A 16,851-nucleotide genomic window follows, 5' to 3' on the forward strand; every position below is an offset into this window, starting at 1 on the left:
GTGATCGCCCCAAAATTTGGCCAAATCAACAATGTCCTGCATATGATTCAAATGATTTAGACTAGTTATTGTCAAAATGATTAAAACAGTGGGATATTTTAGTTGCATCACATTTTTATTGCCTCATTAACCTATAGTAAATATAAATCACTGACTTCCATGTGCACAAACATACATATAGCCTTGTCCTACCAACATAATTTTCTGCATAACATCCTATCGCATGATTTTCTTTCTAACGTCCGAATTGGTAGAAGAACACAGTAGATACAAAATCCCACCCCTTGACAGGGCTCCAGACTAACATTTTCCCCTGGTGGCACTGGTGCCTCTAACTTTTTCAGTTGATGGCACCAGCCCATGATTTGATCGCACATATTATTTTCCACGCCGTCATGCAATAGAAAAAAACACTAATCACCTTATAAAATCATTCACAGGGCTTTAGACTGTTTAAGACTATTGAGGTGGTAGACTATTCAAGAAATATGTTGTTTCATCTCGATTCTAACATGTCCAAGCAGGAATGCAGGATCAAGATATTTTGATGGGCAACCTAATCCAGTGATTGTCATGAATTGTGGGTTGACAATAGGGTATTGTTGTTAGATTTTACTGTTAAAATAGGGCTCCATTTTGTTGTTCAAAAGAGATATGTGTCTAGATCTTTATGTGCACTAATATCAAGGTAATTTATTTTGTGGCTAATTCACCAAATGAGGAAGTGGAAAACTCAAAACACATTAGCTAGATCGCTAACACTAAATATAATACCCACTGCCAGTGGTATAAAGTAATTAAGTAAAAATACTTTGAAGTACTACTTAAGTCGTTTTTTGGGGTATCTGTACTTTACTTTACTATTTATATTTTTGACAACTTTTACTTTTACTCCACTACATTCCTAAAGAAAATAATGAACTTTTTGCTCCATACATTTTCCCTGACACCCAAAAGTACTCGTTACATTTTGAATGCTTAGCAGGACAGTAAAATGGTCCAATTCACACAATTATCAAGAGAACATCCCTGGTCATCCCTACTGCCTCTGATCTGGTGGACTCACTAAACACAAAAGCTTCGTTTGTAAATTATGTCTGAGTGTTGGAGTGTGCCGCTGGCAATCCGTAAATTAAAAATCATGCCATCTGGTTTGCTTAATATAAGGAATTTGAAATGATTTTTACTTTTTATAAGTATATTTGAGCAATTACATTTACTTTTGATGCTTAAGTATATTTAAAACCAAATACTTTTTTACTTTTACTCAAGTAGTATTTTACTGGGTGACTTTCACTTTTACTTGAGTCATTTTCTATTAAGGTATCCTTACTTTTACTCAAGTATGGAAATTAGGTTCTTTTTCCACCACTGCCCACTACTAGTAGTCATGTATTAATCTAACAGTAAATGTAATGTCCTAAATTTTTTTTGCAGTTATAGCCTGCTACCCTATGCACTCACAATTGCTTATTTTGCGCGCTTCAGATCTTAAAGCCATATCAAATATCTTGGTTGTAAAAGAGTTGCTATTGAACTCATTATTAAGAGATGACAAATACAAATTTAACCCACAGAAAGCTGAGAACAACAGTAGTTGCTTCCAAAGCTATGTATTTCCCGCAATTGGATTTTGAAATATTATACAATCAGTAGCCTTTTCTCTCTCTCCCGGAGCGCACATCATGTGGCTCGCTCACCATAGTAGCAGGCCTCAGCAAAACAGGCCCCAGTGACACAGGCCCAGGGGCTGGGTAGACACTTTCATTACAGGAATCATGAGGATAATGTACTTTGACCAAATCATGGTTTTAGCAGCCCAAAAATAGGAAGTTTTGAAACTTGTGTGGTGACCATGCAATGAATATTCAGCTTGCACTGATGCGACCAATTAAAAATGTAATTCACACAGCCAAGTCAAAGGGTCGCAAACTGCGACAATGGTAGCAGTCTGGAGCCCTGCCCCTTGACATACTGTAGCTATATTGTAGTCAAAGTTCTGTCATAAGTAGTGGTCTGATAGGTTGCAAGCTAACTAGCTAGCATTATCAATCTGTTATTACCTGAGCGTATATATTGGAATTATGCACTTTCAAATGTCTCTTGAGGTTGGTACTATTTTTCCCTGTCAACTTGTGGGTGCAAATGCTGTCTTCTCCTGTGGAAACGTTGCGTTTGGTCTTGTTTGAATCAACACGATAAGTAAAGTGGCTCCAAAAGTTACCCCTTTTTCATCAATGATTCGTTGCAGCCAGATTGGAGACCAGTTGCCGGACAGAGCGGTGACTCGTGAATGACCTGGGCATGGTATTTATTTTACACTGCATTGCAACATTGCAATGAGAAAGCCGTACAATTCTGCTGACCTAACTAACGTAGTAGGTGTTAAATTAACGCCTGAAACTAGATCCCCTACATACTGGTCTTGACAAGAAGAAAAAAAAACTGTCGGGGGAAGTTCTCTTCTGCACTGTTCAACCAATCCAGTAAACGTGAAGGAGTTAAGATGGAGTGTCAGCTTGTTAATGTCCATAAGCAGAAGTCACATGCTCTCTTTCCATTTCCCCTGAAAACCGGAACTTCTGGTTGTTGGGGACTCGGCAGAGGCTACAATTCTGCTAATGTCATTCATGCTTTTGATTGGACCAAACAAATAACACTGAAAAGCTCTTAATGTCTCCAAAAACTCTTGTCCAGTCCACTTACTTGTCAGATTTTAGTCACAGAGATTTTAGTCAACTGAAATGAAAAATCATTTCTGTTTAGTTATATTTTTTCCTGGATCTATAAGCCAGTTATCGTCTCGTCACCTGCCATTGAAAAATGTAACATTTTCATCACTATTTTTGTTTGCGAAATTAACACTGCTTTGACCTCTCCCTGACCTCTTGACCTCTCTGTGTGACCTCGCTCCGCTAGCAAGTCGAGACGAGCTGCACATCCGGAAGATGAAGCTGGACTACCAGGAAGTGGGGACGTGCATTAAAGATGTGCAAGCCTTCTGGGACAGGAAGCTGAGTAATCCGGGCAGAGCCAAGGTCGTCCCGCTGGACAAAGAGGAGATCCACAATGCAGTCTCTCAGGGTGAGAGAGAGAAAGGAGAGAGAGAGAGAAAGATAAGGGTTAAGGTGTGTGTGTGTTGGGTGGGGGTGTGTGTGTGCTGAAGTCCCCACTCTTTCTGCAGCTGCCCCAATGGCAGACGTCTGTTGTCTGTACTAGTGTGTGTGTGTGCACGTGTATGTTGTATGTTGTAGTGGTCCTCTGTAGCTCAGCTGGTAGAGCACGGCGCTTGTAACGCCAAGGTAGTGGGTTCGATCCCCGGGACCACCCATACACAAAAAATGTATGCACGCATGACTGTAAGTCGCTTTGGATAAAAGCGTCTGCTAAATGGCATATTATTATATTATTATTATTATTATTGTATGTCTGTATTAGTATGGTTGTCTGTCTTTGCTAATATATGTATTGCATGTGTAATGTAATGTGTGTATCTTCCTACCACATCCTACACTGTCTCCATACTCCCAACACATCCAACACATCTTCATCTCTGTCCCCAGGTGTCCCTAAGGGCAGGCGTGGGGAGGTGTGGCTCCTCTTCTCCCACCAGCACCGTCTGAGACACCGTCTGCCCCCCGGCCGCCAAGCCCCAGACACCCCCTACCAAGACCTGCTGAAGCAGCTCACCGCCCAGCAGCACTCCATACTGGTTGACCTGGGTATGTGCACGTGCATGCATCCACACACACACACAAAGACACACATGCACGCTGGCACACACACTCCACCAGGACCTGCTGAAGCAGCTCACGGCCCAGTAATACTCCATGTGTGCGCATGCTTGTGTATGTACCAGAGGAGGCTGGTGGGAGGAGCTATAGGAGGACAGGCTCATTGTAATGGCTGGAATGGAATAAATGGAACGGTATCAAACATAAGGAAACCGTTCCATTTATTCCATTCCAGCCATTAAACTGAGACCATCCTCCTATAGCTCCTCTCACCTGCCACCTCTGGTACATACACAAGCGTGCGCACACATATACACACACACACACACACACACACACACACATGCATACACACAAAAAAACAAACACACACCAATTGATTGATTGGTTGATTTATTAATTATTTGAATTAATTCAATAGGTCGGACGTTCCCCACCCACCAGTACTTCTCTGCCCAGCTGGGTGCAGGGCAGCTGTCCCTCTACAACCTGCTCAAGGCCTACTCTCTGCTGGACATTGAGGTGGGCTACTGCCAGGGCATCAGCTTTGTGGCAGGTATCCTGCTGTTGCACATGAGTGAGGACCAGGCCTTTGACATGCTCAAGTTTCTGATGTACGACCTGGGCTTCCGCAGACAATACAGGCCTGACATGACTTCTCTACAGGTAGGGGGAAGGAGGGAGGGATGAATGGATGGATGGATGAGAGGGAGAAAGAAAGAAAGAAAGAAAGAAAGAAAGAAAGAAAGAAAGAAAGAAAGAAAGAAAGAAAGAAAGAAAGAAAGAAAGAAAGAAAGAAAGAAAGAAAGAAAGATGTTTGCTGGACCTCTAAGAGGACATTTCGGTAATGCATGGTAGGGGGAAGGAGGGAGGGATGAATGGATGGATGGATGAGAGGGAGAAAGAAAGAAAGAAAGAAAGAAAGAAAGAAAGAAAGAAAGAAAGAAAGAAAGAAAGAAAGAAAGAAAGAAAGAAAGAAAGAAAGAAAGAAAGAAAGAAAGAAAGAAAGAAAGAATGATGTTTGCTGGACCTCTAAGAGGACATTTTAAAAAATCTGGTACTTTAACTTAGTATTCACCTGGTATTACTTAAGAAACTACAGGTAACTGCCAAAATAATGGAAACACTTTTTAGTAAATAAGGGATACAAAGTATATCTATCTCTCTTCCGCACCTGCTGTCTCGACCTCTGAATGCTCAGCTATGAAAAGCCAACTGACATTTACTTCTGAGGTGCTGACCTGTTGCACCCTCTATAACCACTGATATTATTATTTGACCCTGCTGGTCATCTATGAACGTTTTAACATCTTCAAGAACTATCTGGCCTAAATGGCCACGTAATCTCCACCAGCACAGCCAGAAGAGGACTGGCCACCCCTCGAAGCCTGGATCCTCTCTAGGTTTCTTCCTAGGTTCCTGTCTTTTTAGTGAGTTTTTCCTAGCCACTGTGCTTCTACATCTGCATTGCTTGCTCTTGGGGTTTTAGGCTGAGTATCTGTATAAGCACTTTGTGACAACTGCTGAAAATACATTTGATTGAGTGATTGGTTTCCTTTATTTAGGCAGTTACCTGAATGTGATAACAATGCCAACTTGCTAGCACTTTTACCACAAGTAATTCAACCCAATAACAACCTGGCACAAATGGTACATAGTGACGCTTGTGTAAATTAATCATTGGCCACTCATGTCAGGGCTCGTTCCACTTTTGCGAGCTCTGTTCAGTTTTCTTTTTCCTTTTTTAAATACAGAAGTTATACTGAAGCTAGGGCAACAGTGGGTAGGAGTAGAGTTCCATTCCCCTTAAAAATAAAACAATCACATAAGGGGTTCTCACCTGTGAAGTATGACGATTAAGTATTTATTAAGGATCCCCATTAGCTGCTGCCAAGGCAGCAGCTACTCTTCCTGAGGTCCAGCAACATTAAGGCAGTTATATACAATTTAAAATATTACATGACATTACATTTCATAACACTTTTCACAACACATTAGGTGTGTTCCCTCAGGCCACTACTCTACTATCACATAACTATTCTACAGCAAACAATAACCCAACTGTCCCCACCCCTTATCAAACCTTCCAAACTGTACTGTTCGTTCTGTTAGTCTTGGCTATGTAACTTTACTAGCTTAGCCATGTAGCCTGTTCTGACTGAACGTAAAAGCAGGCGTGGTAATGTTTAATCTACCTGGTAACTCAGGGCTGGGTGATGGCCAACCACTGCCCTCTGAGGACTGTGTTCTTATGGGGCTCTGCTAAGGCCAACTCAAAGTTCACACAGGTAGAATGTTTTTTGTTTTTCTCTGTTGGCTAGCAGTGTTGACTAACCTTCCACTGTTAGTAACTGGGTGGGTTAACATTTGATTTGTGATTTTTTTTTTTATGCGCTAGCTAGGTTCAGCTATCGGACTATTCTGTCAGGGCTGGAACATGCTTGCTTCACTTTAGGGTCATTTTTGGTCTTCATCCATTGTTATTCTCTGCTCCATACTGTCAGGGTGAGGAAAGTAAGGTATGTGACTGTCTGTCTACTTTTAGAAGATGGTGTGGTTGGTAGCTGTTTATCTTGTTAGCTACCCGTTCTCACTGTTTTGTGTGGAGTAGGAGTAAGCTAACATCAATTCAGCTATAGGCCTATGCAGTCAGATGTTCAGGAGTAATAACTATGTAAAAACATCTAGCCAGATCCTGCCTGTATGCATCCTATATGTGTATTATATGTGTGTACTGTGTTGTGTGTCTCAAGGCTGATGTCTGACTATGGCCATGTCCGAATAACTGTAATTGCGTTCATAGTACTCTGATTGGGAAGGCAAAAATATAAATGTTTATAGTATGTGAAATTTCAAAAACTTTAGTATGCTTTAAATGCCAGGTTGTTATACTCATTTTGGCTCTTCATCTAGTACGAATTTGCAAAATGAACAAATGCCGGGGAACAAGCACAATTGCGCATTGGAAGACGCCTTCTCAGTATGGATTAGCCTAGTATGTTGGTATTTTTGGAATAAACCGAATGTTCCTAATTGGCCCATGGGCGGCAGAAATATTTTTTAAGCATCATTTAGATATTTTTCTGCTTATCGTTTTCGACATTAGGTAGGCTATTTGTTAGTTAAAGATGCACTATGCAGAAATTGCTTGCCATTTCCTGGTTGCTAAAATTGTAATAGTTTGCCTAATTCCAGTTAAGGTGACAAAACAAGCAAGTATAGTATAGAGAATCATTGTACCATCTAAACCGGTGGGGGTGGGGGGGTGGCAGGCAATGCAAATAGTCTGGGTAGACATTCGATTAGATGTTCAGGAGTCTTATGGCTTGGGGGTAGAAGCTGTTTAGAAGCCTCTTGGACCTAGACTTGGCGCTCCGGTACTGCTTGCCATGCGGTAGCAGAGAGAACAGTCTATGACTAGGGTGGCTGGAGTCTTTGACAATTTTTAGGGCCTTCCTCTCACACCGCCTGGTATAGAGGTCCTGGATGGCAGGAAGCTTGGCCCCAGTGATGTGCTGTGGGCCGTACGCACTACCCTCTGTAGTGCCTTGCGGTCGGAGGCTGAGCAGTTGCCATACCAGGCAGTGATGCAACCAGTCAGGATGCTCTCGATGGTGCAGCTGTAGAACCTTGAGGATCTGAGGACCCATGCCAAATCTTTTCAGTCTCCTTAGGGGAAATAGGTTTTGTCGTGCCCTCTTCATGACTGTCTTGGTGTGCTTGGACCATGTTAGTTTGTTGGTGATGTGGACACCAAGGAACAAGAAGCTCTCAACCTACTCCACTACAGCCCTGTCGATGAGAATGGGGGCGTGCTCGGTCCTCTTCTTTTTCCTGTATTCCACAATCACCTCCTTTGTCTTGATCACGTTCAGGGAGAGGTTGTTATCCTGGCACCACACGGCCAGGTCTCTGACCTCCTCCCTATAGGCTGTCTCGTCGTTGTCGGTGATCAGGCCTACCACTGTTGTGACGTCAGCAAACTTAATGATGGTGTTGGAGTCGTGCCTGGCCATGCAGTCATGAGTGAACAGGGAGTACAGAAGGGGACTGAGCACGCACCCCTGAGGGGCCCCCGTGTTGAGGATCAGCGTGGCGGATGTGTTGTTACCTACCGGCCCGTCAAGAAGTCCAGGATCCAGTTGCAGAGGGAGGTGTTTAGTCCCAGGGTCCTTAGCTTAGTGATGAGCTTTGAGGGCACTATGGTGTTGAACGCTGTAGTCAATGAATAGCAATCTCACATAGGTGTTCCTTTTGTACAGGTGTGAAAGGTCAGTGTGGAGTGCAATAGAGATTGCATCTGTGGATCTGTTGGAGCGGGATCCAGTCTAAGATCAGCATATCCAGGCATCTTATTCAGGTTTCTCAAAACCAGGATACAAGCTTATTGTAAACAGGATATGATGTTTATATGGTCAAAGGTCAAATAGGGGGTGCTTATATTTGTCCTGTTTCACACAAGTGTGTGGTGTGTAATGGAAATATAATTTTTGTATATCCCACTCCACCTGAGACAGAACGGGGTCACAGCCAGGGATCAGCCATTATTATTGATGGAAACCCTGGAGCAATTAGTTGGTAGAGCATGGCGCTTGCAATGCCAGGGTTGTGGGTTCGATTCCCACGGGGGGCCAGTATGAAAAATGTATGCACTCACTAACTGTAAGTCGCTCTGGATAAGAGCGTCTGCTAAATGACTAAAATGTAAAATATAAGTGCCTATCGACAGATTTTTCACCTAGTCGGCAAGGGCATTCAAACTAGCAACCTTTCGGTTACTGGCCCAACACTCTAACCGCTAGACTACCTTCCTCCCCAACTCAAACAGAATGCTTGAGTATCCCAAATAATAAAGGGATATTGATGTGCATGTAAACGTGGTCAGTATGGCCGTTTACGAACACCTGTACTTGCATTCTAAATAGTAGGCATTTTTGGTGTGCGAAAATAGAAAGTTGTGTAGTATATGACATTTTGGAAATTGAGAGTGCTTTAAATGCCAGGATTTCATACTCACTTCAGCTTTTTATCTAGTAGTATTTTCTGCACACTACATTTACATTTACATTTTAGTCATTTAGCAGACGCTCTTATCCAGAGCGACTTACAGTTAGTGCATACATTTTTATTTTTTATACTGGAATCGAACCCACAACCCTGGCGTTGCAAACGCCATACTCTACCAACTGAGCTACATCCCTGCCGGCCATTCCCTCCCCTACCCTGGATGACGCTGGGCCAATTGTGCGCCGCCCCATGGGTCTCCCGGTCGCGGCCGACTACGACAGAGCCACTATTGAGGAAGAGTGGAGTTTTTCTAGACCCATGTGTGTTAGACAGCTGCTGATAATCACATAAGGTGACGTGCTGTACCAAAATGAACGAATGGCAGGAAACAATGTAATTGTGCATTCTCAGTATGTACACTACCAGTCAAAAGTTTGGACACACCTACTCATTCAAGGGTTTTTCTTTATTTTTACTATTTTTTACATTGTAGAATAATAGTGAAGACATCAAAACTATGTAATAACACATATGGAATCATGTAGTAACCAAAAAAGTGTTAAACAAATCAAAATATATTTTATAATATTTGAGATTCTTCAAATAGCCACCCTTTGCCTTGATGACAGCTTTGCACACTCTTGGCATTCTCTCAACCGGCAAGAACAGCTCAAATAAGCAAAGAGAAACGACAGTCCAACATTACTTTAAGACATGAAGGTCAGTCAATACAGAAAATGTCAAGAACTTTGAAAGTTTCTTCAAGTGCAGTCGCAAAAACCATCAAGCGCTATGATGAAACTGGCTCTCATGAGGACCGCCACAGGAATGGAAGACCCAGAGTTACCTCTGCTGCAGAGGATAAGTTCATTAGAGTTACCAGCCTCAGAAATTGCAGCCCAAATAAATGCTTCACAGAGTTCAAGTCACAGACACATCTCAACATCAACTGTTTAGAGGGGGCTGTGTGAATCAGGCCTTAATGGTCGAATTGCTCAAAGAAACCACTACTAAAGGACACCAATAAGAAAAAGAGACCTGCTTGGGCCAAGAAACAGGAGCAATGGACATTAGACCAGTGGAAATCTGTCCTTTGGTCTGGAGTCCAAATTTGAGATTTTTGGTTCCAACCGCCGTGTCTTTGTGAGACGCGGTGTGGGTGAACGGATGATCTCCGCATGTGTAGTTCACACTGTAAAGCATGGAGGAGGATGTGTTATGGTGTGGGGGTGCTTTGCTGGTGACACTGTCTGTCATTTATTTAGAATTCAAGGCACACTTAACCAGCATGGCTACCACAGCATTCTGCAGCGATACGCCATCCCATCTGGTTTGCGCTTAGTGGGACTATCATTTGTTTTTCAACAGGACAATGACCCAACACACCTCCAGGCTGTTTAAGGGCTATTTTACCAAGAAGGAGAATGATGGAGATCTGCATCAGATGACCTGGCCTCCACAATCTCCCAACCTCAACCCAATTGAGATGGTTTGGGATGAGTTGGATGGCAGAGTGAAGGAAAAGCAGCCAACAAGTGCTAAGCATATGGGGGAACTCCTTCAATACTGTTGGAAAAGCATTCCAGGTGAAGCTGGTTGAGAGAATGCCAAGAGTTTGCAAAGCTGTCATCAAGGCAAAGGGTGGCTATTTGAAGAATCTCAAATATAAAACACTTTTTGGGTTACTACATGATTCCATGTGTTATTTCATAGTTTTGATGTCTTCACTATTATTCTACAATGTAGAAAATAGTAAAAAAAATTAAGAAAAACCCTTGAATGAGTAGGTGTGTCCAAACTTTTGACTGGTACTGTATGAGCCTAGTACGTTGATATTTGTTGCTTACTGCATTTGTTTTTACTAAACAGGATGTAGTGCGATTAGTACATATTATGTCGTTTTAGTAAGTAGTTGGCAAGACAGATTTTGGACACCGCCTCTGGCTGTCTTGGTTACATGTTAAATCAAGGTTGAATGAAAACATTGATAGTCTGATCTGATTGTGGCCCCTGCATAGCCAGATGTACCTGTTTTCCTGCATGTCTATAACAGATCTGTACTGATCTGTGTGCGTGTGTGTGTGCACTTGTGTCTACAGTGAGGGGGAAAAGTATTTATTGATTTTGTACGTTTGCCCACTGACAAAGACATTATCAGTCTATAATTTTAATGGTATGTTTATTTGAACAGTGAGAGACAGAATAACAACCAAAAAATCCAGAAAAACGCATGTAAAAAATGTTATAAATTGATTTGCATTTTAATGAGGGAAATAAGTATTTGACCCCCTCTCAATCAGAAAGATTTCTGGCTCCCAGGTGTCTTTTATACAGGTAACGAAGCAATCAATCAATCAGATTCCAAACTCTCCACCATGGCCAAGACCAAAGAGCTCTCCAAGGATGTCAGGGAAAAGATTGTAGACCTACACAAGGCTGGAATGGGCTACAAGACCATCGCCAAGCAGCTTGGTGAGAAGGTGACAACAGTTGGTGCGATTATTCACGAATGGAAGAAACACAAAATAACTGTCAATCTCCCTCAGCCTGGGGCTCCATGCAAGATCTCACCTCGTGGAGTTGCAATGATCATGAGAATGGTGAGGAATCAGCCCAGAACTACACGGGAGGATCTTGTCAATGATCTCAAGGCAGCTGGGACCATAGTCACCAAGAAAACAATTGGTAACACACTATACCATGAAGGACTGAAATCCTGCAGCGCCCGCAAGGTCCCCCTGCTCAAGAAAGCACATATACATGCCCATCTGAAGTTTGCCAATGAACATCTGAATGATTCAGAGGAGAACTGGGTGAAAGTGTTGTGGTCAGATGAGACCAAAATCGAGCTCTTTGGCATCAACTCAACTCGCCGTGTTTGGAGGAGGAGGAATGCTGCCTATGACCCCAAGAACACCATCCCCACCGTCAAACATGGAGGTGGAAACATTATGCTTTGGGGGTGTTTTTCTGCTAAGGGGACAGGACAGCTTCACCGCATCAAAGGGACGATGGACGGGGCCATGTACTGTCAAATCTTGGGTGAGAACCTCCTTCCCTCAGCCAGGGCATTGGAAATGGGTCGTGGATGGGTATTCCAGCATGAAAATGAGCCAAAACACACGGCCAAGGCAACAAAGGAGTGGCTCAAGAAGAAGCACATTAAGGTCCTGGAGTGGCCTAGCCAGTCTCCAGACCTTAATCCCATAGAAAGTCTGTGGAGGGAGCTGAAGGTTGGAGTTGCCAAACGTCAGCCTCGAAACCTTAATGACTTGGAGAAGATCTGCAAAGAGGAGTGGGACAAAATCCCTCCTGAGATATGTGCAAACCTGGTGGCCAACTACAAGAAACGTCTGACCACTGTGATTGCCAACAAGGGTTTTGCCACCAAGTACTAAGTCATGTTTTGCAGAGGGGTCAAATACTTATTTCCCTCATTAAAATGCAAATACATTTATAACATTTTTGACATGCGTTTTTCAGGCTTTTGTTGTTGTTATTCTGTCTCTCACTGTTCAAATAAACCTACCATTAAAATTATAGACTGATCATTTCTTTGTCAGTGGGCAAGCGTACAAAATCAGCAGGGGATCAAATACTTTTTTCCCTCACTGTATGTGTGTGTATATTTCAGATTCAGATGTACCAGTTGTCCAGGCTGCTGCACGACTACCACAGGGAGCTGTACAGCCACCTGGAGGAACACGAGATCTGCCCCAGCCTCTACGCAGCCCCATGGTTCCTCACACTCTTTGCCTCCCAGTTCCCACTTGGATTCGTCGCACGGATATTTGGTAAGCACCGTACACCACCTTGTCTTAGCCTAGCTTAGCATTCAATGAGTTTGATGTGGTTCAATGTTTGATTACATTTTGTTTATTTAGCTAATCTTATCTACGGCAAGTTTCAGTACAGTCGGTTCATATAATAAGAAGGTTCAACAACTGATTATACAGTAGGAAGTATGTATGTGCGGATTCATTTAAGTTTTTCTCGACAGACATTGTCACACATAGCCACTGAACATTTTTATGTGCATATTTTTGATTGTCCCAGGTGGCGGTCACGAGTCATGAAGGCAGTCAAATTCCATGTGACCGCTTAGTCATGGTAATTAGGTTTCTCCAAGCTCTGATGCTGCTGATGGTCATTAGTAGCCTACCAAACTTGCTAACTGCCTGGTACTCAGCACTCTATTGTCCCTCTAATCACTCTGACATTATATTTTTACATTTTAGTCATTTAGCAGACGCTCTTCTCCAGAGCGACTTACAGTTAGTGAGTGCATACATATTTCATACTGGCCCCCCGTGGGAAATGAACCCACAACCCTGGCGTTGCAAGTGCCATGCTCTACCAACTGATCTACACGGGGCCATATGCAAATGTAATCAAAAATCTAATCAAACACTTAATGAGAGCTCATGTTGCGCAACATTTCTATAGGCTATGCAATTGCATGAGAAAACAGAGTTTTGATGGCCTCTATTAAAAAGAGGAGGATCCCATCAGCTTTCTATAGGCTAGGTCTACTATATTTATTTCTCAACTTTCCTAATATTAAGGACATTGCTTATATTTACAACAGGAGTATAGCCAACCTGTCTGGCATGAAAATGAACCATGAGAAAAGTGTCCTCCATTCGCTATTTACATTGCATTCGGAAAGTATTCAGACCCCTTTACTTTTTCCACATTTGGTTACGTTACAGCCTTATTCTAAAATTGATTAAGTACATATTTTCCCACACAATACCCCATAATGACAAAGCATAAAGCTGTCCCAAAGCTCTCCCAACAGCAGAGCTTTCTTTTCAGCACCATGGAGTGAATCCTTACCACCGCTAGACCAGTGGAGCCTTGTCTGGCAGCGAAACAGTACATTCAGCCTTATTTACTGCCTTTTTTTAAAACATCGCTGATATGGCTGACTTGCTTAAACAAATGTGGTTTCTACTGACAATTGAGATGTACAAACTATGGCATAAGGGGACGACGAGCGGATAATAGGCAATCCCTAATTTCGATTAAGACATTAATGAGTGAGCTAGGATGGACGTAGTCAGTATAACATGGGCCGTTCTTACAGTATTCTCCCTGTACACCAAGTCAGAACCGTAGGATAAATAAAGGGGGCATATAAGCAGACATTTCTCTAAAACAGGCTATAGGCTACATGTGCACCACCAAGTCAGAACAGTAGGCTAAATTATGAGGGGGGAAATGGACCAAATTATTAGGGTGAGGCTAGGGCTGTGGAGGTCACGAAATTTCGTCAGCCGGTGATTGTCAAGCAAATAACTGTCGGTCTCACGGTAATTGACCGTTAATTAACATAAAAACATGTAGAATGTTTAATACATTGTAAAGCTGTATGATGCGACTAATGATGATTTGAAAAAAGTTGTTTGAAAGGCATGAGCTCTGCTTTGTTTTTTGCGCAGGCTGACACACTTCATTAGTCTCTCGTTCACAATTTGACAAGCACTTGATAATGCCTCGAATTTCACAGCAGCATCCCCTTTGTGGCCGTAATGCACCCTAAAAAAATACATGCATTTTGCGGCCAGTGGCCGTTGTGCCATTGGCCCGGAGTGCGGCGTTGTACCTTTCTCCCTGAGTGCTGCGTGCTCCTAAGCACCTCTCACTCACATGGCTCTCCATCATGTGATCGGGTCTTTCTCACAGGCTACAAGTGAAGACAGAAACATCGGGGACGCAACTGCGAGCGCCCTTATTAAATTGCGTGGTGCATATTGAAGATATTGGAAGAACAGCAAAACCACTAGCCTATGTCAATCTACTATCCCCCATAGTACAAAAGTCAACCTATTCTATTCTGTGCAATAAATAAATATTCCAAACATAGTCTGGGACAGTTGTGGGATGCAGTAGATCCCAAATTAATACAAACACTAGCATCAAAAAAATGTTTTTACGCAATGTGGCTGACGCAACAGATCAGAACATTTAGCTTAAAATGTTGATAAACTATTAGGCTGTTTCTTCACATTATAAGCGCAGCAATGCGGACATGGCAGTAGGCTATAAATGCGAATGTTCCGTTAGTGGGAAAATACCATTATCAAAAGTGACCGCAAATGCGATTATGCATGTACTGCTTTTATTATAAAGGTGCATTTTTATGGTGAAAATTATCTTCCCCAAACTTGAAACTCACGCCAGTTAGGCTCTAAACCCCTTGTAAAGCGGATTAATGTGCTTAATTTTAAGAAGTTATTTGGCCACTTAAGTTGTGATACAAACTTCATCAAAACATATAGGCCTATGGGCTAGGCTACATGAGGTGTGCGACTATGATTAGAAAAAGTCGCAAAAAAAGAAGGCAGTTTCTTATGCTGGGCAACATTCACAAGTGATAATATATAATTCACGTGATAGGCTAATATTGTCACCCATCTGACTATTCTTGATTTTATCTTGTCTTTACATATACTAAATAATATATGTGTGAAATTAGTTTTGATTTAGAATGGACCATTATCATTCACCTGTCTCAACAGGGGCAGCGGGGGGGAAATACATGTAATCTATGCACTTAAATAGCGAATGGAGGATGCTTTTCCCATGTTTCATTTTCATGCCAGCCAGGTAGGCTATACTCCTGTTGTAAAGATAAACAATGTGCTTAATATTAGGAAAGTTGAGAAATAAATATAGTAGGCCTAGCCTATAGAAATCTGATGGGATCCTCCTCTTTTTAGTAGAGGCCATCCCTATGTTTTCTTGTGCAATTGCATAGCCTATAGAAATGTTGTCCAACATGAGCTCATGGGTTCTCATGAAGTGTTTGATTAGATTTTCGAACACATTTACATTGATGTCAGAGTGATTAGAGTGACAATAGGGTGCTGAGTACCAGGGGGCATATAAGCAGACAATGAAAGCTCTTACAATATTTGATGATTACATTTCTCTAAAACAGGCTATAGGCTACATGTGGACCATAAGGTCAGAATAGTAGGCTAAGGTATGAGGGAGGAAAGGGACCAAATTATTAGGGTGAGGCACATTGGCTACTAACAGCTTACTACAAAACATACAGTCGTGGTGAAAAGTTTTGAGAATGACACAAATATTAATTTTCACAAAGTCTGCTGCCTCAGTTTTTATGATGCCAATTTGCATATACTCCAGCATGTTATGAAGAGTGATCAGATGAATTGCAATTAATTGCATGAAAATGAATTTAATCCCAAAAAAACATTTCCACTGCATTTCAGCCCTGCCACAAAAGGACCAGCTGACATCATGTCAGTGATTCTCTCGTTAACACAGGTGAGAGTGTTGACGTGGACAAGGCTGGAGATCACTCTGTCATGCTGATTGAGTTAGAATAACAGACTGGAAGCTTTAAAAGGAGGGTGGTGCTTGAAATCATTGTTCTTCTTCTGTTAACCATGGTTACCTGCAAGGAAACATGTGTCGTCATCATTGCTTTGCACAAAAGGGCTTCACAGTCAAGGATATTGCTGCTAGTAAGATTGCACCTAAATCAACCCTTTAACAGATCATCAAGAACTTCAAGGAGAGAGGGTCAATTGTTGTGAAGAAGGCTTCAGGGCGCCCAAGAAAGTCCAGCAAGCGCCAGGACCGTCTCCTAAAGATGATTCAGCTGCGGAATCGGGGCACCACCAGTGCAGAGCTTGCTCAGGAATGGCAGCAGGCAGGTGTGAGTGCATCTGCACGCACAGTGAGGCGAAGACTTTTGGAGGATGGTCTGGTGTCAAGAAGGGCAGCGAGGAAGCCACTTCTCTCCAGGAAAAACATCAGGGACAGACTGATATTCTGCAAAAGGTACAGGGATTGGAACACAGCCATTAAAAAAGAATGGTACCAACACATCCTCCGAGAGGAACTTCTCCCAACCATCCAAGAACAGTTTGGTGACGAACAATGCCTTTTCCAGCTTGATGGAGCACCTTGCCATAAGGCAAAGGTGATAACTAAGTGGCTCGGGGAACAAAACATCGACATTTTGGGTCCATGGCCAGGAAACTCCCCAGACCTTAATCCCATTGAGAACTTGTGGTCAATCCTCAAGAGGTGGGTGGACAAACAAAAACCCACAAATTCGGACAAACATTGA

General features: G+C 42.5%; 1 protein-coding gene across 1 annotated transcript in view; it reads left to right on the forward strand.

Moving 5' to 3' along the window:
• LOC121546305 (TBC1 domain family member 4-like) overlaps positions 1 to 16,851 on the forward strand; it is a 154,233-nt gene that overhangs the window by 122,088 nt on the left and 15,294 nt on the right. The window contains exons 15-18 of the mRNA XM_045212896.1: positions 2,920 to 3,084; positions 3,564 to 3,722; positions 4,156 to 4,400; positions 12,376 to 12,535. Of these exons, the coding sequence (XP_045068831.1) occupies positions 2,920 to 3,084; positions 3,564 to 3,722; positions 4,156 to 4,400; positions 12,376 to 12,535 (729 nt within the window). The remainder of the gene's footprint in view (positions 1 to 2,919; positions 3,085 to 3,563; positions 3,723 to 4,155; positions 4,401 to 12,375; positions 12,536 to 16,851) is intronic.

The sequence above is a fragment of the Coregonus clupeaformis genome, unplaced genomic scaffold (genome assembly GCF_020615455.1).
Source record: "Coregonus clupeaformis isolate EN_2021a unplaced genomic scaffold, ASM2061545v1 scaf0061, whole genome shotgun sequence".
NCBI lineage: Eukaryota > Metazoa > Chordata > Actinopteri > Salmoniformes > Salmonidae > Coregonus > Coregonus clupeaformis.